General features: G+C 42.0%; 1 protein-coding gene across 4 annotated transcripts in view; it reads right to left on the bottom strand.

Moving 5' to 3' along the window:
• LOC124797735 (solute carrier organic anion transporter family member 74D-like) overlaps positions 1–22,758 on the bottom strand; it is a 139,434-nt gene that overhangs the window by 20,771 nt on the left and 95,905 nt on the right. For all 4 annotated transcript variants that reach the window (XM_047260808.1, XM_047260809.1, XM_047260810.1 and 1 more), the window contains one exon: positions 485–588. In XM_047260808.1, the coding sequence (XP_047116764.1) occupies positions 485–588 (104 nt within the window). The remainder of the gene's footprint in view (positions 1–484; positions 589–22,758) is intronic.

Raw genomic sequence — 22,758 nt, 5'->3', positions numbered from 1 at the left:
AGAATGCTACCTCTATTGACCAAATTCCTTAAAAATTTCCACTACTTCGTTTACTACCGAGTCCCATAAAGTTTAAGTTGACCAAAGAATTTCGACGTTTTCATACAGCATAGACTGATTGGTGTCAGTGTGGTGCACCGCCATAGCCAGATGAATCATTGTAAAAGCCACGTCTACCTTCGGTGATCCGTAAGGCTGCGGTTTACAAGAGCCCTGCCAATCTGGTGTTTTCTTCATCCAGCAGATGCCGCGAACAGGCCATGAAAGATGTAAATGAACCTTGGACCACCGTGTTGCACGAGTGCTCGAAAGCTGTTCAAACTATACTCACAGGAAGTAGTCGACTACAATACAAACAAAGTGTGACACCCTTAATTCCACGTCTGAGACCATCGTGCACTATTCTTGAATATTTGACCATCCAACATCAATTATGTAGAAGTAATCACTAGTGGAAAAATATATATCTCTTATTTATACTAACCAATGATCATTCCATAGATTATTGGTGCTGGAATGTATGCGAAACCAGTCATCATCACCTCAGCAAAAGCTACTGCCTGGGCTTTGTCAATCTCGTCAACGCACCTGAAAGAGAAATCTATTTTACTTTCACAAGTATTAGATTACTAGGTAACTCAGTCTCTTTCTTAGTGAGAAAGAGCGTGTAAGTTGTAAATGCAATGCAGAATTTTAAACGTATACAAATTGAAATTATATATATATTGTAAATATGTATGTATGTGTATGTGTTATACATCATCTTGTACACCACTGGACCGATTTCAACCAAAATTGGTACACATATCACATACTGTACAGAAAGAATCGTTGTGGGGTAAGAAACACCTATCTATCAAAAAGGGGGAGGTCTGGGGGTGAAAAACGAGTGTAGCCCACGACACTAATACCTAGACTACATTCATTCAGTATTTGAGAATGAAAGCACTTACTAACCTGCAACAAACTTTACTCATAACTTAAAACATTTACGAAATTTTTCTCGCTGATAAAGCCTTTGCCGCGCGGGAGTAGCCGGGCGGTCTCAGGCGCTGCAGTCATGGACTGTGCCGCTGGTCCCGGCGGAGGTTCGAGTCCTCCCTCGGGCATGGGTGTGTGTGTGTGTGTTTGTCCGTAGGATAATTTAGGTTAAGTAGTGTGTAAGCTTAGGGACTGATGACCTCAGCAGTTAAGTCCCGTAAGATTTCACACACATTTGAACATTTGACCGAAGCCTTTGGAAATGATGAAAATTTCATCACTTACTACATTTTCGGTCTTCATGGAGTAAAATTGCCGCATCAGGCAGGACGTTTCAATTTATTACTTCTTTACTACTAACTGCATTCGTGACACATTTTTCAGACGGTATTCACATACCATTGAATGGGCCTGCAAAATTATATCACAGTAGATACATATCTCAGGAGATATGTTGTCAGAAACGCTGAATGTATGAAAAGCTGCTGCATCATACATGACATTTAAATTTATTACTTCTCGGGTATTAATTCTACTCGCAACACCTTCCGCAGACATAATCCAAATATACCGCTGATTCACCTATTAGATTATATAAATCATTGTACGATACATACTTTAGGATATATGACGTCATAAACACTGAGATGTTGAGAAACTGCTGGGCGAAATTCGCTAGAGATACAGGTGTTCTATCTGAACAAATATGTGGAATATGCTGAATATGTGTGAAACATGTAAGACAAGTACATACATAAACAAAGCCACAGGTAAAAAGCTTTTGGATTGATTTCAGTCAAATTTGGTACAGATGCTACTTAGTATCTGGGAAGAGATGAGGGTTGGGATGATAACGGAGAGAGATGGGCAGACAAATAGGGAGAAGATGAGACGAACCCAGGTAGTGGAAAGATGAGGCGGACAGAGAGAGGGGGGGGGGGGGGGAATGAGCAGGAAGGGAAGAGGGCTACGGACAGAGAGAGGGGAAAGGAGGGGATGGGGAGAAGAAGGAAATAGGAAGAGATGGACAGAGTGGAAGAGGAGGAAGACACGGGCAGAGGCTGATGGAGGCGACGGACCGACGAGATAGGAGGAGATGGACAGAGAGATGGGGAAGAGGGGATGGACAGAAATAGAGGGGCGGAGGAGATGGATAAAGAGGGGGGAAGTGGAGATGAACAGAGGAAAGGGGAAGGAGGAGATGGATTAATACAACGTTGCAACAGGTACATACTCGGACAATGCTGGGTACTCAGCTAGTTTAAGAATAGAATCGTGTGCAAGAATAATGCAGTGTGGCACATTTTTGCGTCACCTTGCTGCACTCCGTCAGTCTTTTAACATAAAGCATTATTCGTACAGACCCGTGAAAACTGCATGTGTCTGCTTGTTTAGTGCTGCCCTCTGACAGTAATTCGGTCACTATTACAGCAGACAATACAGACTGCCTTATACAACATTATTCCACGCAGTTTTACAAAATGTACCATACAGTGTTATTCGTGCACACGCTTCAATACACTGTCGCCCCAGATGTGCTCCATTGGAGACAGATCTGGTATGTAACCGAGGTTTGTCCTACTGGAAAATACCCCCTGGAATGCTACTAATGGCGGCACAAGTGGTCGAATCACCAGACTGAGTGTAAATTTGCAGTTATGGTGCGTGAGAGTACCAAGAGAGCGCTCCTGCTCTCATACGAAACGGCACCACAGACCATATCTTCAGGTGCATGCCCATTGCGTCTAGCTTGCAGACAGCTTTGTTGCAGGCGCTCAAATGGCCTCCTCCTTACCAACACACGACCGTCACTGGCACCGAGAAACATCAGCGCCCATCAGACGACACAACAGACCGCCGCCCTGCCCTCCAAAGAACTCTCGTTTGACAACACTGAAGTCGCAAATGGTAGTGGTTTTGGGTCAGTGGAATGCAGGGCATCAGGTATGAGCTAACCTTGAAGTAATCTATTTGTAACAGTTTGTTGTGTCACGGTGGTGCCAATTGCTGCTGAAATTGCTACTGCAGATGCTGTAAGATGCGCCAGAGCTATACGTTGTGGTCTTCCCTCGCGGTAGTACCAAGTGGCCATCGAAACCAGTCTTCTTGTGGTACAGCGTCGTCCGCCAACAGCTAGCGTAGCGACAAGCTGCCAGAGTGACTTCACTGTCTACCCTTTAATGGGGAATGCTCACATCCAGAAGGTTCAGTTTGCTGCAAATGTGTGGAGCAAGCATGCAACCATGCCACAGAGACGCACTCGTGCTTCCCACAGCCAACTGAGAGAGTTTGTATGGTGTCAGACCGTGGCCTTTCAAGTGGCTGGAAGGTCAATTTAGAGAACTATTACACAAGCTGGACGAGCTGCGTCAGTGGTGCAACAATGCTTATATCAGTAGTCATGTGAACGTTCTCACCCAGGTTCCGGACTTCACGCGGTAAAGACGCGAACCAGAATCATCGTCTGGTGAGCCCTTCAGTGGCAGATACCAGAACACAGTTAAGAGATCTTTCGTGCCCAGGCGTTTCAACATGAAATGTTGTGATCCAGCTATTAGCAGTCGAACTATGGACATGCACACCTCTTGCCTGTCTTCCACCCACGCCACAGCATCCATGTGCGCCGTGCGACTGGTGCCATCAGAGGATCACTTGCAAAGCGGAACGACACGCCGTCGTCTTCAGCAATGGACTCAGATTCTGCGTGCGCGCAAGTGATGCAGCGGATAGGCACTTGGTGCAGGGAGTGGCAACTGACCCTTACATAGAAAAATGTAATGTATTTCGAATACATAGAAAGAAGGATCCTTTATTGTATGATTATATGATAGCGCAACAAACACTGGTAGCAGTTACTTCTGTAAAATATCTGGGAGTATGCGTACGGAACGATTTGAAGTGGAATGATCATATAAAATTAATTGGTGGTAAGGCGAGTGCCAGGTTGAGATTCATTGGGAGAGTCTTTAGAAAATGTAGTCCATCAAAAAGGAGGTGGCTTACAAAACACTCGTTCGACCTATACTTGAGTATTACTCATCAGTGTGGGATCAGTACCAGGTCGGGTTGACAGAGGAGATAGAGAAGATCCAAAGAAGAGCGGCGCGCTTCGTCACAGGGTTATTTGTTAAGCGTGATAGCGTTACGGAGATGTTTAGCAAACTCAAGTGGCAGACTCTGCAAGAGAGGCGCTCTGCATCGCGGTGTAGCTTGCTCCAGGTTTGGAAAGGGTGCGCGCACGGAGGTTTTCCGGCAGTCGTTCTTCCCGCGAACCATACACGACTGGAACAGGAAAGGGAGGTAATGACAGTGGCACGAAAAGTGCCCTCCGTCACACACCGCTGGGTGGCTTGCGGAGAATAAATGTAGATTTAGATGTACACCTGCTGAGAGATATCTCGTTGAGTGCATTCGTCCAAGAGACAGTGCCCCAAGAGAGCTGATCAGCCACACAGAATAGTATGAGGTAAGATTAATTTATTATGTGCTTTAACGCCAGCGATCCCATATCTCAGGCCGTGTCACGGCAGTTCAAGCTTCCAGATACGTGACCGGTGAAAGCAAGTGTAGGTGCAAAGACCAGCAGCGTCGCCAGAAATTGGGAAAAACCCAGAAGGGGGATTTCGACGGCCGCCTGCCGCATGGCCTTTGTGCAGGAGACAATGCTCCAACGCATGGTAGAGTGTCAGACAAGCTGAAAGATGGCTTCTTACACCTCTCCGATATTCAACAATAATTCACATCAAATATTAACGCAAATCTGAACACACATGCGATCTCAGAAAAATGAGGCACATCCAGTTACACAACATAATCTCTTTAAAAGTTAGTATTTCACAGTGAATAAACATACTCATAATGAACCCCTGAATTAACAACTTTTAAATGTTTCATACAATTTCAACAAATATCTCAGATGATAGCATTGCGCTGTAGCCATCCTCCCTGACAGCTACATATTTGTACCTATTTTGTTTATTGTTTGATTTACGATACCTTTTATATCTTTTGTCATTATGCAAATGTTTGTCAGGACATCGTAATATCCACATTTACACAGCTAATTAATACAGTGTGAATACCTCACGTATTGTTATACTTGTGTGGTTATTTAATGAACAGTTTCCTATTTTGCAAGTAATTTTATTTCAATGTTGACTGCAAGTGCTATGAAAAACTGCGCTAATTCAAAAACGATAAATCGCGATGTTGAGAAGAGAAACAAAGTATCTTGTGTCAAGAAGGAATAAACAATTTAAAAATATTTAACAACAATCTGGTGTGATTTATCATGACCACATGTACAAGAATGCTGGCTTATTTATTTATAAACCGATTATTATTTATATTTACTGTAAATGATATGTGTGTGACCGAATGCTTATGACATTTCTTCATTTAAGTATTGTTGTAATATTTTAATTTAGTCCAAAAGGCGGTTAAGATGAGTCAAGTCAGGTCTGCCGAACCTGAGTGTGACGTATTTTTCGTGGAGATAGTCTTCAGCCAATGGAAAAGCAGACAGTAGCCAAACTCTATGGGAGTCAAATGGAGAAAGACTTTTTCAGTCAAGAGGTCAAGGGAGCGATTCTGGGCACTTCTACATTCGTTCTTAAAAAAGGTAGACCTGCCTATGATACAGTGTTTTATTCGGTAGTGTGACTGCAACCATACTTTAACTTTTGAAGTGACTTTATATTTTGGGGGGTGTGAATGTGCTCCACAAAAATGGTTCAGATGGCTCTGAGCACTAGGGAACTTAACATCTGAGGTCATCAGTCCCCTGTGAAAGCGGCGTAGCGTTAGTCTTGTCAGCTGGTGATAAAATTTATCATATATCGGCGAAAGTGAGTAATTTATTGTTAAAGGGAAGCGAAGGTGATGTTTTAGAGGATGAAGCTGCAAAGGTTGAAGTTGCTGATTTACGTATTTCGGAGGAAGTAATATGTGCATTAATTTTTATTGATGGAAGTGTTCAGATGCCTTTTGATCGAAGCATAAATTATGAGTAGATGTGGAAGAACGAATGTGAAAGTATTGTGTTAGGTAGCAGATCAGAAAGCGAAGTGGTCGGAGAAATCCGAGAGTAGAGAAAATGTTACGGAGACAGAGGTAGTTCCGAATTTGGAAGAATTCGAGTGTACTGTGAGTTATATTGTTGAGCGATGCGATAGCGGTAACTTATGATGTATCAGCGCAGGTTGACGAAGTTATTCGTGGTGATTTCTCTAAAGTATAGACGGATGTAATGGATGTTTTAAGTAATGAATCTTAACTTTGATAAAGTGTGTTTATTCGGCGGAAATAAGTGAGGATTTGTTTAAGAGAGACGAAGTTTGTGGGAATGTACGCCTTAGATAAGTTCGTACCGACTAAGGTCCAAAGCGAGGGGAAAGATCCACCGTGGTATAACAATCATGTACGAAAGGTACTACGGAAACAAAGAAAGCTTCATCATAGGTTTAAGAGTAGTCGAATCATAGCTGATAAGGAAAAGCTGAACGAAGCGAAAAAGAGCGTAAAGAGAGCAATGAGAGAAGCATTCGACGAATTCGAACATAAAACATTGGCAAACAATCTAAACAAGAACCCTAAAAAGTTTTGGTCATATGTAAAATCGGTAAGCGGATCTAAATCCCCTATTCAGTCACTCGTTGACCACGATGGCACCGAAACAGAGGACGACCGAAGAAAGGCAGAAATACTGAATTCAGTGTTCCGAAACTGTTTCACTGCGGAAAATCGTAACACGGTCCCTGACTTCAGGCGTCGCACGGACGCCAAAATGGAAAATATTGAAATAAACGATATCGGAATTGAAAAACAACTGCTATCACTTAGTAGCGGAAAAGCATCCGGACCAGACGAGATACCCTTAAGATTCTACAGTGATTATGCTAAAGAACTTGCCCCCTTTCTATCAGCAATTTATCGTAGATCGCTGGAAGAACGTAAAGTACCTAGCGACTGGAAGAAAGCGCAGGTCGTTCCCATTTTCAAGAAGGGTCATAAATCAGATGCGAATAATTATAGGCCTATTTCGCTTACGTCAATCTGTTGTAGAATAATGGAACATGTTTTGTGTTCTCGTATTATGACGTTCTTAGATAATACAAATCTCCTTCATCATAACCAACATGGATTCCGCAAACAGAGATCATGTGAAACTCAGCTCGCCCTATTTGCCCAAGAAATTCACAGTGCCGTAGACACTGGCGAGCAGATTGATGCCGTATTCCTGGACTTCAGGAAGGCATTTGATACGGTTCCGCACTTACGTTTAGTGAAAAAAATACGAGCTTACGGAATATCGGACCAGGTTTGTGATTGGATTCAGGATTTCCTAGAAGAAAGAACACAACATGTCATTCTTAACGGTTCAAAATCTGCAGATGTAGAGGTAATTTCGGGAGTACCGCAGGGAAGCGTGATAGGACCTTTATTGTTTACAATATACATAAATGACTTAGTTGACAACATCGGTACCTCCATGAGGCTATTTGCAGATGACACGGTTGTCTACAAGAAAGTAGCAACATCAGAAGACTCGTACGTACTCCAGGAGGACCTGCAGAGGATTAATGCATGGTGCGACAGCTGGCAGCTTTCCCTAAACGTAGATAAATGTAATATAATGCGCATACATAGGGGCAGAAATCCATTCCAGTACGATTATGCCATAGGTGGTAAATCATTGGAAGCGGTAACGACCGTAAAATACTTAGGAGTTACTATCCGGAGCGATCTGAAGTGGAATGATCACATAAAACAAATAGTGGGAAAAGCAGGCGCCAGGTTGAGATTCATAGGAAGCATTCTAAGAAAATGTGACTCATCGACGAAAGAAGTAGCTTACAAAACGCTTGTTCGTCCGATTCTTGAGTATTGCTCATCAGTATGGGACCCTTACGAGGTTGGATTAATAGAAGAGATAGACATGATCCAGCGAAAAGCAGCGCGATTCGTCATGGGGACATTTAGTCAGCGCGAGAGCGTTACGGAGATGCTGAACAAGCTCCAGTGGCGGACACTTCAAGAAAGGCGTTACGCAATATGGAGAGGTTTATTATCGAAATTACGAGAGAGCACATTCCGGGAAGAGATGGGCAACATATTACTACCGCCCACATATATCTCGCGTAATGATCACAACGAAAAGATCCGAGAAATTAGAGCAAATACGGAGACTTACAAGCAGTCGTTCTTCCCACGCACAATTCGTGAATGGAACAGGGAAGGGGGGATCAGATAGTGGTACAATAAGTACCCTCCGCCACACACCGTACAGTGGCTCGCGGAGTATAGATGTAGATGTAGATGTAGATGTTACAGCTATTGATATCATTACTTCAGTGCAAGCGAACAGTGTATTTGATGATTATGAGGTCGATGAAACGACAAGTTTTTAAGGTAATTTAAATCCTACAGAAGCGTTTCAGGTATTTCAGGAGAATATAGGAATGGATAATGAGACTGAGGATTGTTCTGCAATTATGTGTACCATAAATGTGGAAGAAAAGGAAAGAGACACTGAAAATGATCATTTGGGGGAAAAATGTATAGAGAGGGGTGAAATTACACACATGAAGCTGTGAGTGATATAAACATTCTTGATGAAAAAAGAAAGTGTTCTAATCTAAAAGTGGTGTACCAGCGGTCGTCATAAACTGTCTTTGAGCGGAAGAGTCCTTTGGTGAACGAGGAGAAAGGGCTCGAATTTGAGAATTTGAGGAGGTGGCAAAGCGTAAAAACGTGATATTAAAGAGATGCTCACACTGTCAGGGTAAACGTAAGAAGAAATGGTGACAGAATTACACCTTGTGAATGAAAAATTGGGTGTGTATAAATGTAAGTAGATACGAAGACAAATCAAAATGTGAGTCGCTAAAGCACGCTACACGTGACCGTGGCCAATGTGTAGCACGCGACAATAACTGCTGATACGTCCGAAACGACGGGTGGTGTGGTATCCTATCGTGTGTGTGCATGCGCGCGCGCGCGCGCGCGCGCGCGCGCGTGTGTGTGTGTGTGTGTGTGTGTGTGTGTCTACAGAGCGGGCTAGGTTGGCTAGGTTCAATGCAGCGTCAACTGGATGTCCACTCCAAATTGGAGGTGCATGCAACAATTCGATTTCTATGTGCTAAACGGCTCAACTGTATGGACATTCACTGCGAAATCACTGTTGTATACGGTGAGAGTTCAGTCTCTCCCCCAGGCATTGTCAAATGGAGTACGCAGTTTGACGCCTGACGTACGGATTCCGCTGATGAATATCGCGAAGGCAGCCGGCCCGTCCAGTACCGTTGCAAATGATGACAGTGTGGATGTGATCATTAGAGAGGATCGGCACATAACACTGCAGAAAACTGCAGCATGTTGAATATTTTGTATGGCAGTAAGTTCTCCATCGTACCAGATAGGTCCCATGGCTGCACACCGATTTTCGTAAGGGATAACGTTTCCAATCGTCGCTGGCATTTTTGGAACCGTATTATGCGTGGGGCAAAGAGTTTCTGCGGCGAATCGTCACAGGAAATGAAACGTAGGTCCACCACTTCACCCTCGAAATTAAAGGTTCACCGATGGAAAGGGTGCTTACATCACCACAACGAAAGACGACCAACGTCCAACTTTGAGCGGAAAAGGTGATGGCGACAGTGCTCTTTGACATGGAGGGTGTGTCGCACGACAATAAACTCTGCTTCGTACTGCCAAACGGTTGCGTAAGGAAATTAAAGAAATGCGGAGGGGAAAAGTGAGTACCGGTGTGAGTTTGATGCACGACAACGCAACATCGACTTGGCCTGCCAAACGCGAACTGTTGCAGCTATTCAACTGGGAGGTATGGCAACATCCTCCATACAATTGAGACCTAGCGTCATGCGATTATGAGGCGTTCGGCAAGATGAAAGAGGATCTCGTGGTACGACGATTCCGAAACGATGAGGAGATGAAAGCAGCTGTACCCAAGTGGTTATATAAAGTTGGAGGCGATTTCTACACATCCGGAATTAAAAATTTGGTTACCCGTTCCGAGAAATGTTTACAGTCTCTTGGGGACTATGTGAAAATTTGAACTAACAATGCCTGTGGTCACAGACGTGTTGCCTATGTGTGTGTGTGGTTTAATAAATGGCCGTAACTTGGAAGTTTAACTTACTTTTTGATTCGCCCTTTATATATGATAATTTTAATATGTAGTTTATAGGATTTTTGGGGGTTACTTCTGTTTTGTGTGAAGGGTGAATTTCTGGCTGTACAAATCTTGGTGTGAGGAGGTCGATAGAATGTAATTGATCTCATAATTTATGTGGAAGACAAATATGAATTTTATATGTAATATGTGGGGGATAATTCTGAGTCGTTATTTGTATGTGTTGCTTGTAGTATTTTGGATAGGCCTCCCATGTGCTAGAAGTAGTTCATTTGTAATTATTGTTCACACAAAATTTAGTGCATGGAGGTCTTCAGACCTCATTAAAATATTAATTGCTTGTGGGAGTATAAGCAGATTTTTTGGTGGTATATTCTGTTGATTAATTCTTTCTTTCTTTCTTTCGTTGTCTTAGCCTTGTCCCGCAGTTACGCAGGGTCGGCCATGGTTAATAAGATGTGGCATGGTAAGTTTATGGGGTGGCCGGATGCCCTTCCTGCCGCCACCCCAGCTGTATGTGTCTAATCTAAGCCATGGAATAGTGCGAATGTGTTGCAAATGCATGCGAGTCGTGTAACTGAGGCGGAACGTGGGGACCAGCCCAGTATTCACCTAGTGTGATGTGGAAAACCACCTAAAAACCACATCCAGGCTGGCAGGCACACAGGCCCTACGTCGTTAATCCACCGGGCGGATTCGATCCGGGGCCAGCGCGCTTACCCCAGTCCAGGAAGCAGCGCGTTAGCGCTCTCGGCTACCCTGGCAGGTCATTATGTTGATTAATTATATAATATGTATTTTAATGGAAGGTTTTTTTGAATAGCTTTAAGTAGAAAAAGTCTGGGGATAGTGGGATTTTAGTGCAAATATGAGTGAACATTTCCTGAATGTGCGATTCAACTATTCCCTGAGACATAAGGAAAGTTTAATTCGCGATTTCTGCACAGGGTAGAATTTGTATTAAAGTTTCTTATTACATGAGGTAAAGTAGTTGAGAAATGATAAATGTTAACTGATGTATGGTGTGTATCGAGCTTCCTAGACGAAAGACGTGTTTTCTGGTGGAACGTGGGAACAGTGGTACAAATGTCAGGCTGAATCAAATGTGTTTCGCCTATGCTATAAATCTGTTTTGTCTTTCTATCCTCTTGTGAATGTATCGATTCCACCGGGGACGGCTGTCAGAGACTAATGTATGATTACTGTAACTCTACCACAGCCGCATTTCGACGGCTATCATCCTTCAGCACTGACGAGGACTTCGGATTGACGCAGGTTAAGAAGCAGTACGTGGCCAAGGGATCGTGAATTTCGTCAGGAGCGGCTGGTCTGCGAACGGTCTGAACTTAAACGTAGAAAACCGATCATGCGCTGAGTTTGTTAGTGAAGTGCTACGATGTAGTCAAAGCAAAATGTGCTGAAATGAGCTTAAAAATGGCAAAAACTTTTGAAAAGGTAGGGGTAGCTCGAAAGTTACTTGAAAGTTTATATTTTTATTTCGGCATTTAATTAATACGCCGTAATTTTTATAATTTGCGATAAATTAAGTAAATGTTGGTGGTTAAGATGTTACGACGCTCCTAGGAGCTACATACCGTTTCATACATCTCAACACAGAACTTACACCATTGTTCTGAAACATAAGTACGGTATTCTATTTATTGTGTTATGTATGTATTCCGTTATGAAAGTATGTCAAATAAGGTGCGACTTAATGTACCAGATTAGCGAGCTAATGTGTCGCATTAAGTGTAAGTGTGTAATGTTATACGTATTTAGGCGAGGTAATCGGGCACCCGGAATTGGTACGATGTAAGATGATTTTGTTATATGGTTGAACGCTAGCGGGGCCAGGTCCCAAGGCGCGCCATGGCAGTTACGGCTTCCATCTAGGTGACCGGTATGAGCAAGTACAGGTGCAAAGACTAGCAGCGTCGTCGGAAATAGGGAAACTCCTGGTTCGGGGAATTGTGACGGCTGTCTCCCGCATTGCCTCTGTACAGAAGACAATACTCTAAGACATGGCGAAGTGTCAGAAAAGCTGAAACATAACTTCTTATAGATCTTTGAAATTTGACAGTACTCACATCAAATATTAATGCAAACCTGAATACATTTGCGATCTCAGGAAAATTAGATGCGCCCAATTACACAGAAAGATCTCAATATCTTTAAATCTACAGAAGTTAATATTTCACAGTGAATAACATACTCATAATGAGCCTCTGAATTACCAACTTTCAAATGTTTCACACCATTTCAACAAATGATACATCAGATGGTAGGATTGCACAGTAGGTATTTTCCCTAAAAGCTACATATCTGTACCTACTTTGTTTATTGATTTACGATGTCTTTGAAATCTTTTCATTATGCAAATGTTCGTCAATATTGGGAATACTGTAATGTATATATTTACACAGCTAATGAATATAGCATGAAATACCTCATATATTGTCGTACTTTTGTAGTTATTACAGTTTACTATTTTGCCAGTAAATTTATTTAAATTTTGATTACAAATGTTATTAAAAATTGTGCTGATTTCAAACTGGTGAATCGCGAGTGTTAGTGGAGACCACAGTTGAAAAGAAATACAAAATACCTTTGTCAAGAAGGTATAAAATAATTGTTTAAAATGTATTTAACGACAATCTGTTGTCATTTACCATGAATACACGTGCAAGAATGCTGGCTTATTTATTTGTAAACCAGTTATTATATATATTTGTTGTAAATGATCTCAGTGTAACCGAATGCTTATGATTTCTTCATTTAATTATTGTTGTAGTATTTTAGTTTAGTTCAGGAAGCGGTCAAGATGGATCAGATCATGTCTGTTGAATCTGAGAACGATGCATTGTTGGTGAGGATGCCCTTCAGCCAATGGGAAAGCAGACAGTAACGGAATACTACGGGAGTGTCTTGGAGACAGACTTTTCGAGTGTAAAGCTCAGGGAAGCGATTTTGACCACTTCTACGTTCGTTCTTAAAGAAGGCCGACCTGCCTGTGATTTAGTGCTTCATTTGATTGTAAGGCTGATAAATTGTGGGCTGTGAACAGCAACTACCATACTTGAACTTTTGGAGGGACTTCGTATTTCGAGGGGCGTGAATGTGCTAGGACTCTAACTACTTCCGTAACTGAGAATAAACAGAGTATGTTTTACTATTCTTTGTATCACGTGTGCTCATTTGTGAATCATCATAATGAACTCTTAACTATTTTGAGCTGGTGGATATTTCGTGTATTGTGGTTACGAAATGAACTTTATCTTCACGTATCTTCGGTGACTTTAATTTGAGGATTTCGCAACCAATGTCGTAACGCTCTCAACGTAACTTTACTGCAATTGATAGGAGTATTTTCTGTCTGTATTTTGGCTGAATACTGTAGGACCACTTCCCGCTTATTTGTGATATCCATTCGTGGATAATCATTATTCAACATGTTTCTCTGTCGTCTACATCAATCATAGGTGTTAAAATACAACCCTTGTTATTAAACTATTCATTTAACTTGTTTTTTGGGTTTCTGTGTATTTTATGAACTCTCACTTCTAGCCAATGCATAGACTATTTAACTGCAGGAACACAGCTACACGTCATTATTTATAGCGAATTAGCAGCAGGATATGAAAGCGACCGTGCGCGACTCGACCCTAGACTACATCGAGCTATTCTTTTTAAACAGAGCCGCGCTTGGCCAAGTACCCAAAGTACGAGTAAAGATGCAACTTGTTTTCTCGCACGGGAGACTGTTTAAAAGAGCAACTCTAGTCAGCAGTAACTGCTAGTTACCGCCACATCCATCCCAGGGCCTATGATATGGGGTGCGATAAGCTACAACTCTTGTTCACATTGCCGGCCGCGGTGGTCTAGCGGTTCTAGGCGCTCAGTCCGGAACCGCGCGACTGCTACGGTCGCAGGTTCGAATCCTGCCTCGGGCATGGCTGTGTGTGATGTCCTTAGGTTAGTTAGGTTTAAGTAGTTCTAAATTCTAGGGGACTGATGACCACAGATGTTAAGTCCCATTGTGCTACGGTCGCAGGTTCGAATCCTGCCTCGGGCATGGCTGTGTGTGATGTCCTTAGGTTAGTTAGGTTTAAGTAGTTCTAAATTCTAGGGGACTGATGACCACAGATGTTAAGTCCCATTGTGCTCAGAGCCATTTTCTTGTTCACATTTGGTGTTCCTAGAGGGGAAGTTAAACAGCACCTATGTGGAGAATGTTCTTAGATACGTTCTTTTGCCGTGTTTGCACCAGGAAGTTTGTATGTTGTGCCAACAGGATAATGTTCGACCACATACCGCCCGTGAAACTAAACAAGTCCTGCAAGACACGCAGCAGGTTCTCTAGCCAGCTCGATCTCCAGACCTGTCTGAAATCGAGCATTTGTGGGATATGATGGGCCGAGGTTGACTCGTGTGCCATAAAGCATACCAGGACAATATTCGCCTTCAGTACGGTCGACCGGAGTCATTTCCCGCTTTCACGTCCGTGAAGGCATACTAATATGGGTGTTCCACTGTGGGTTGGTAACTGGTACCTCAGAACTTCTTGTGCTATTGATCTGTATATTTAATCACTTCATGACTCGATATACACTGTTGCAACAATAAATGCCGAGTGAAGAAGACGAAATATATATTCCAGAATTCGAGTCGAGAACAGCTGCCAACATGAGTAACGTAGAAGTAAATATCCTCGGAGTAGTGAAGCAGCATAAAACACTTAATAAAAGCAAGTCTCCTGGTTGCGGGCTTTCAAACAATAATGAATGAAATGAATGGCCCTCAACCACCTACCCTCCGACTCCGAGTTGCAATATTAAAACTCTTGGCTGGTTTCGTTGTCTAGGGGCTGGGATACGTAGTTGTCGCATTACAAGCCAAATACTGATGCGTCTGCAGTATACAATATGAATATACACATGAATCGAATGGTCGAAGTTCCTATCACTCGGCAATTATGAATTTAGAATGTAACAAAGACGTTTATAAATGAAAGTTTGCAATTAAATAATATCTGCAGGTACTTTCTTAACAATTTTAAATGATGAGCACGACAGTAGTACTTTTGAGAATGCCGTATATTTCTGCAAAACACTTATTGGTGTCGATGGTCCAGCATTTAAATAAAATATAAGTTGAATAACAGGGAAACAATAGATTCCTACAGCATGTAATTAGTTATGAACAACAACACAGCTCGCGAGATATTCACTTCTAAACGCACACTCCGTCTTCACTGTAGAGGCCACGGAAATCTCACAAGTTCACAAGTCGGCACTCCGAAGTATTTCTATCTCTCGCGACCACGCGCAAACCGCTTCACTCTCTCCAAGTCTCTCTCGCGAGCGCCGCGCCGTCGCGTCCAGCCCTTTTCCGTCCTGTGAGAGTGTCCCTCGCACCACACTCCCCAGAACTACCCCCGTGTCCTCTTTCGAAAAACCTCCTTCCCCACTTCCATACAGTCTCACCTTTAACGAACGCTGTGATTCGCTAGAGCGCTCCCTCCATCTCTCCAAGCTAACGTACACTCACAAACATATTTAAGCACATACAAAAAAATAAATATTCCTACGGCTGGACCATAAACACGCTCTAACACACATTACTAAATACATAAACAAATTAAATAAACATATATCAAAGGAATAGTAACAAAAGGTAGGCCAGTAGCCTAATATCTCTGTGCTTTCTAAAACACGGTAAATATTTAAACAATTTCTTCATTAATAGTATATATTGGATGTAAACAAATGCATAGATGAATAAATATATTTATAAGCATGCTGCTACCGTTTTTTCGTGTAACTGTGGAGTAATTATGGCCTGACGTGATCGATAGTAAGCGGGTACTGTGACCTCCAATAACTCATGTACTGTTTAAGTTACATGACTGTAATTCATACCAATTTAGGTTTATACTAATAGCTTTCTAAAGACACGGCGATTGACAAAATCGGATGAAGCGTTTATATTTTGGAAATTCGTTTCTGGGTGTTACTTGTATAATTTCCCGTTGGATGCTAAACTTTAAACTAATAGAGATATTGAAAATCTGATTACACCATCAGAATCGTCGTGCAAGAAGTAGTGATGTACATGTTTCTTTTTGAGGTATCATGATTAATCTGGCTACTATTGATTTCTATACTAACTGTGAAATGTCTGCCATTACGGTTTTAAAAAGTCCGCCACCTTTGGCACTCCCGGCATAGACATCTTCGTCGACACAAAGCACCGTCCTCGTCACAGCGGAATTCCCAGCCACGCGGCTGGACCATGCTCTGGGGCTACCCCTCTCGTCCGGCCAACTTTTGCCACCACGCGTTTGCTGCCAGGCCGCGGCTTTGACGAGCGTTCTGTGCGGCCGCCCGAATTCCGAACATATAATATTTCCAGGGCGCGACAACTCGCCCGTTACCTCACATGGTCCAGACTGTATATCAGATAGGTTTCTTTCGGAGTATGCTGATGCATTAGCTCCATACTTAACAATCATATACAACCGTTAGCTCGACGAAAGATCCGTACCAAAAGATTGGAAAGTTGCACAGGTCACACCAACATTCAAGAAAGGTAGTAGGAATAATCCACTAAATTACAGGTCCATATCGTTAAGGTCGATATGTAGCAGGATTTTAGAACATATATTGTGTTCGAACATTACGAATTACCTCGAAGAAAACGCTCTATTGACACACAGTCGCCGGCCGGGGTGGCCGAGCGGTTCTAGGCGCTACAGTCTGGAACCGCGCGACCTCTACGGTCGCAGGTTCTATTCCTGCCTCGGGCATGGATGTGTGTGATGTCCTTAGGTTAGTTAGGTTTAAGTAGTTCTAAGTTCTAGGGGACTGATGACCTTAGAAGTTAAGTCCCATAGTTCTCAGAGCCATTTGAACCATTTGACACACAGTCGACATGGGTTTAGAAAACATCGTTCCTGTGAAACACAACTAGCTCTTTATTCCCATGAAGCGCTGAGTGCGATTGACATGAGATTTCAGATCGATTCCGTATTTCTGGATTTCCGGAAGGCTTTTGACACTGTACCACACAAGCGGCTCGTAGTGAAATTGCGTGCTTATGAAATATCGTCTCAGTTATGTGACTGGATTTGCGATTTGCTGTCAGAGAGGTCACAGTGCATAGTAATTGACGGAAAGTCATCGAGTAAAAGAGAAGTGATTTCTGGCATTCCCCAAGGTAGTGTTATAGGCCCTTTGCTGTTCCTTATCTACATAAACGATTTGGGAGACAATCTGAGCTGGCTTCTTCGGTTGTTTGCAGATTACGCTGTCGTTTATCGACTAATAAAGTCATCAGAAGATCAAAACAAACTGCAAAACGATTTAGAAAAAATATCTGAATGGTGCGGAAAGTGGCAGTTGACCCTAAATAACGAAAAGTGTGAGGTCATCAATATTAGTGCTAAAAGAAATTCGTTAAACTTCGGTTCACGATAAATCAGTCTAATCTAAAAGCAGTAATTTCAACTAAATACCTAGGTATTACAATTACGAACAGCTTAAATTCTTAAATTGCAAGTAACACATAGAAAATATTGTGGGGAAGGCTAACCAAAGACTGTTTTATCGGCAGGACACTTAGAAAATGTAACAGACCTACTAAGGAGACTGCCTGCACTACGCTTGTCCGTCCTCTTTTAGAATATTGCTGCGCAGTGTGGGATCCTTGCCATATAAGACTGACGAAGTACATCGAAAAAGTTCAAAGAAAGGCAGCACTTTTTGTATTATCGGGAAATATGGGAGAGAGTGTCACAGAAATGATACAGGATTTGTGCTGGAAATCGTTAAAAGAAAGGCGTGTTTCGTTGCGACGGAATCTTCTCACGAAATTCCAATCACCAACTTTCTGCTGCGGATGCGAAAATATTTTTTTGACACAAACCTCCACAGGGAGGAACGATCACCGCGATAAAATAAGGGAAATCAGAGCTCGTACGGAAAGATTTGGTGTTCATTCTTTCCGCACGCTATACGAGATTGGAATAATAGAGAATTGTGAAGGTTGTTCGATGAACCCTCTTCCAGGTACTGAAATGTGATTTGCAGAGTTTCCATGTAGGTGTAGAATTAGAAACTTGTAAACGGGTGTACTTATCTTTTTTTTTTTTTTTTTTTTTTGGCATTGCATGTTAATGGAATATGCTGTGCCGGATCTCGAAATCTGAACTTTACGTTCGCGGGAAAACATGTCACGTTGTATAAAATGCGTGCAGATAGTGACTTGTAAGAGTGAAAGGTAATGATGATATCGAAAAGCATGTGATGGGAACTGTGTCGTTCTCAGCTGGACTTGGGGGCAGTCGCACAGTCCGCGTTCGACTCCATTTTTCAGTCCAGTGCACAATTTTAATCTGCAAAGATTACATTAAAAGCGTATCATTATATTCAATTAAATTACATTACATTAAAAGGTATTACCTGCAACTCAGCAAAGTCATTAGATCTAACAACACGGAGAGCTCAATGCACTCACATCAGGTAAATCTAGGGTCCTATTCGTTCGACTTAGACTTCATGTATCGTTATAAGATGCCGGGGATTCGTCTGTTGTTATCAGTTTACGTGCATGAAATAACATTTGTTCACGTCAAAGATAAAATTGTAGAAAAATTACAATTATTTAAAATATTAGTACAGCTCAATCGATTATTCAGAAACACGGATAATTTGTAATGAAATTTTTATTTGAAATGTTAGGTGAGCTGTGTAACGCTATTCAGGATGAGACGAATATAAATTATGTATTTCGGTAGAAACGCTTAAGGCTGCAAGCAAAATAATACAAAAGGAATTTGCCGGCCGCTGGTGGCCGAGCGGTTCTGGCGCTACAGTCTGGAACCGCGCGACCGCTACGGTCGCAGGTTCGAATCCTGCCTCGGGTATGGATGTGTGTGTTGTCCTTAGGTTAGTTAGGTTTAAGTAGTTCTAAGTTCTAGGGGACTTATGACCTCAGCAGTTGAGTCCCATAGTGCTCAGAGCCATTTTTGAACAAAAGGAATTTGCAAATTAGATTACGGAGCTCCAACGAATGAAATTCCCCAAAACTAGAACAATGTTGCACAAAAGACTACCTACGTAACACAAACATTCAATGTCTTATATCGTTGTGGGTTTAACAACAGTCTCTGAGCGGTCACAAGCGAATAACACTCTCATTTCTTGAGCAGAAATGTTCTGTGCGAACCACGCCACTGTGTTTGCTTACATTAATTCAGCACAGGGTATAAAATGTAACTGCCGTGTATAGTGTTAAATGCAAACGGAGTGTATGATCTGTTTTCATAGTTCCCGACGAGACATCTTGTTCATACGTACATGTAAGAATATGTAACACGCTCTAAGACTAGAATTAATGGCACACCGCAAAGGAATTATTCGAATAGGACGGAAATCGGTAGATGTGATGTACGCATACAGGCAAATAAATGACTACAATTTCAGAAAAAATGGATGATTTATTCAAGAGAAAGAGCTTCACAAATTGACCAACTCAGTAACGCTTTGGTTCACCTCTGGCATTTAAGCAAGCAATTATCCGGCTTTGCTTTGACTGACGGAGTTATTGGATGTTCTCCTGAGGGTAATCGTACCAAATTTTGTCTAACTGACGAGTCGATGGCCAAAGTCCCGAGCCGGTTGGAGGCCTCTCCCCACACTGTCGCACATGTCCCCTATTGGGGACAGATTCGGTGATCTTGCTGGCGGAGATATGGTATGGCAAGCAATTACACAAGCAGTAGAAATTCTTGCCGTGTGGAAGTGGTAATTATCTTTGTGAAATGTAAGCCTAGAATGGCTTGCTGTGAAGGGCAACGAAACGGGGCGTAGAATATCGTCGATGTACCGCTATGTTTTATGGATGCTGCGGATGACTGTCAAAGGGGTCCTGCTATGAAAAAAAGGCACTTCAGACCATTACTCGTAGCTGTCACACCCTTTGGCGTGTGACAATCAGACTGGTATCCCACCGGTGCCCGGGATATCTTCATACACGTCTTCGGTCTGGAATCTCATTAACTGGAGTAGAATTACCTTCAGTGATGAGTCCCACTTTGAGCTGAGCCCCGATGTCCTGCGAAGGCGTGTCTGGAAGCGCCCCAGACACTGATGGGATACCAATTTGACTCTCCTCCGCCATGCGACCCGACAACCAGGACTGACGGTGTGGGGTATCATTTCTTCTGATAGCAAGACCTGTTTGGTTGCCATCTACGGCACCCTTACAAAGCAGCGGTACATCGAAGATATTCTACGCCTCGTCTTGCTGCCCTGATTGCAAGGCAGTTCGGGATTTTGACGCCGATTGGACAGAATTTGGCCCGATGTCGCTCAGGACGACACCCAAAAAGTTTTTCAATCAGTGCCAAGTCGAATAACTGCTTTCATAAGGTTCAGAGGTAGACCAATGCGTTATTGACTTGCTCAGTTTGTGAAACTCTTTCTGATGGATAAATCATCCAATATTTCTGATATTATAATCATTTGTTTCTTTGTACATCACTTCCACCTATTATTGTCGCATTCCTGTAATTCCTTCGTGGTGTGTTGTTTTTTTTTTTCTGTCGTAGAGTGTATTTACCACCTACCTTCGCCAACTCGTATCCTACACCAATTCATCCATTTCCCACACCTTCTTTTCTTGGAGCACCTGCGGATCAAAGGCATTAATCGTAAAATCGACTGCGGCACTCAGTATACCAACCAAACCAGTTACCCTGCTGCATCATTACACCTGTATACCAGCTTTCATGCACCTACATGCAGTACCCACCCTCTTCCACTGGAAATTCAACCAACCCCCACTACACAACGATGAAATCCGTCCTGACGTATGCCCTTTCCATCCTAGTCACAACTCCCCATCTCTCACCACCCACTTCCCAGCCATCCCCTTCCTCCCCCTCGATGACTTTCAGTGGTTACCCATGGTACCAAAAATGGTTCAAATGACTCCAAGCACTATTGGACTTAACATCTGGGGTCATCAGTCACCTAAACTTAGAACTACTTAAACCTAACTAACCGAAGGACATCACACATTCATGCCCGAGGCAGGATTCAAACCTGCGACCGTAGCACCAGCGCAGTTCCGGACCCCGTGTTACCACGAGCCCTATAGTTTGTTCTCACAAATCAGCTTCCGTCATGATCATGATTATTAGCATGATTTACCACCATGACCATTATGTCATAGCAGCTTTATTACCATTAATGATTATATTTTAAATGTAAAATAAAATCATGTAAAAAGTTTTAAAAATCCACCAAACTGCATTTTAAAAAATGGTTAATTTTTATCTCCTTTTATATACTTTAAAAATTATATTAGATGCGTAAAACCCTTGGCTGAATAGCAGTTTTATCTGGGTGCGCCCCGTCCCTTCACGGGGAATTAAAACAACAACAAAAGAAAAAAGTAATATTATGAAGACGACACGTTAATCAGAAATATCTAAGAAGTACACATTTTGTATATAATGTTGCACGCCGCCGTGTTTTCCACATATGGTCACATTATGCCATTCATTTAACCTTTTATACATTTTATTTTCATTTTCATTGTTACACGACATAATGACTCAAAAGCCAAAATCGCAATAGTGGAAATAATAAAAAAGCATAGAGTCAAATGGTGACTGTTATCACTAAAGATGGTATAATTTTTCTGCTGCAGAAGGCAAGGTACTAAAAATTAGCCCCCTCTCCGCCAAGCACAAAATATTCATTAGTACTATCACTAACTGCATAAAGGAATATTAAGTTCTAAGTAAACGAAGAAACTATCTAGCCTTAGAAGTATATGCAGCACAACTGACTACTTAGAAGTAGTGAATCAAATTACAAATCACGTAATAACTGTTAACTACTTGTTTTACTGGAGTTTCTTTGATTTTGAAAAAGGAATTAAATTACAGGAGTGAGTTCGCGATCATTATGCATTTTTTTTCGAGCAGTAGTGTCCATATAGCTTAATGATAGTTATGTAGTAAAAATGGAAATTTTTACAAGATATGAAGAGCCAGGAGAAAGTACCAGTTACGTCAATTATTATGAGACTTAAAAAAACGATTTTAATGTATGAATGTGATAACGTCAATATATAAAAACATAAAATACTTTTTATTTCATAAAATAAAAGTCTCGGAAGCATCTAATGTGAAAATAGCTTTGTTGGCATCCAGAGTGTTCCTACAAGGAAGTTAATTCCCAAAATCCGGTCAAAAATCGCACTGCAAGAGAAAAGAAACACGTAAGTCAAGCGAAACAAACGCAATAATTCCACTATAATCTCGACTAAACGAATTTCTGGTTGTGATAATATAGCGATAGTATACATGTAGTGAATATTTAGCTGTGGTGCAGCTGATTGAAGAACTCCATAGCATCAGGACGGAAAAACTTAATCAATCATTATAGGTGTTTTAGTCTGGGAATTGGAACGAGACCTATAAAAAAGTACAGGTTTGTTCCCGTTAGATAACAGTAACCAGAAGAAAACTACAAAGCTGTTGTGCACTAGACAAGTAAGAAATTATGCAGTCAAATATATTATGGACAGCTAAAACAGGCTATTTGTTGGAT

Source organism: Schistocerca piceifrons, chromosome 1 (genome assembly GCF_021461385.2).
Source record: "Schistocerca piceifrons isolate TAMUIC-IGC-003096 chromosome 1, iqSchPice1.1, whole genome shotgun sequence".
Lineage (NCBI taxonomy): Eukaryota > Metazoa > Arthropoda > Insecta > Orthoptera > Acrididae > Schistocerca > Schistocerca piceifrons.
Note: the sequence above shows the minus strand (reverse complement) of the source record. Positions and strands in the feature narration are given on the sequence as shown.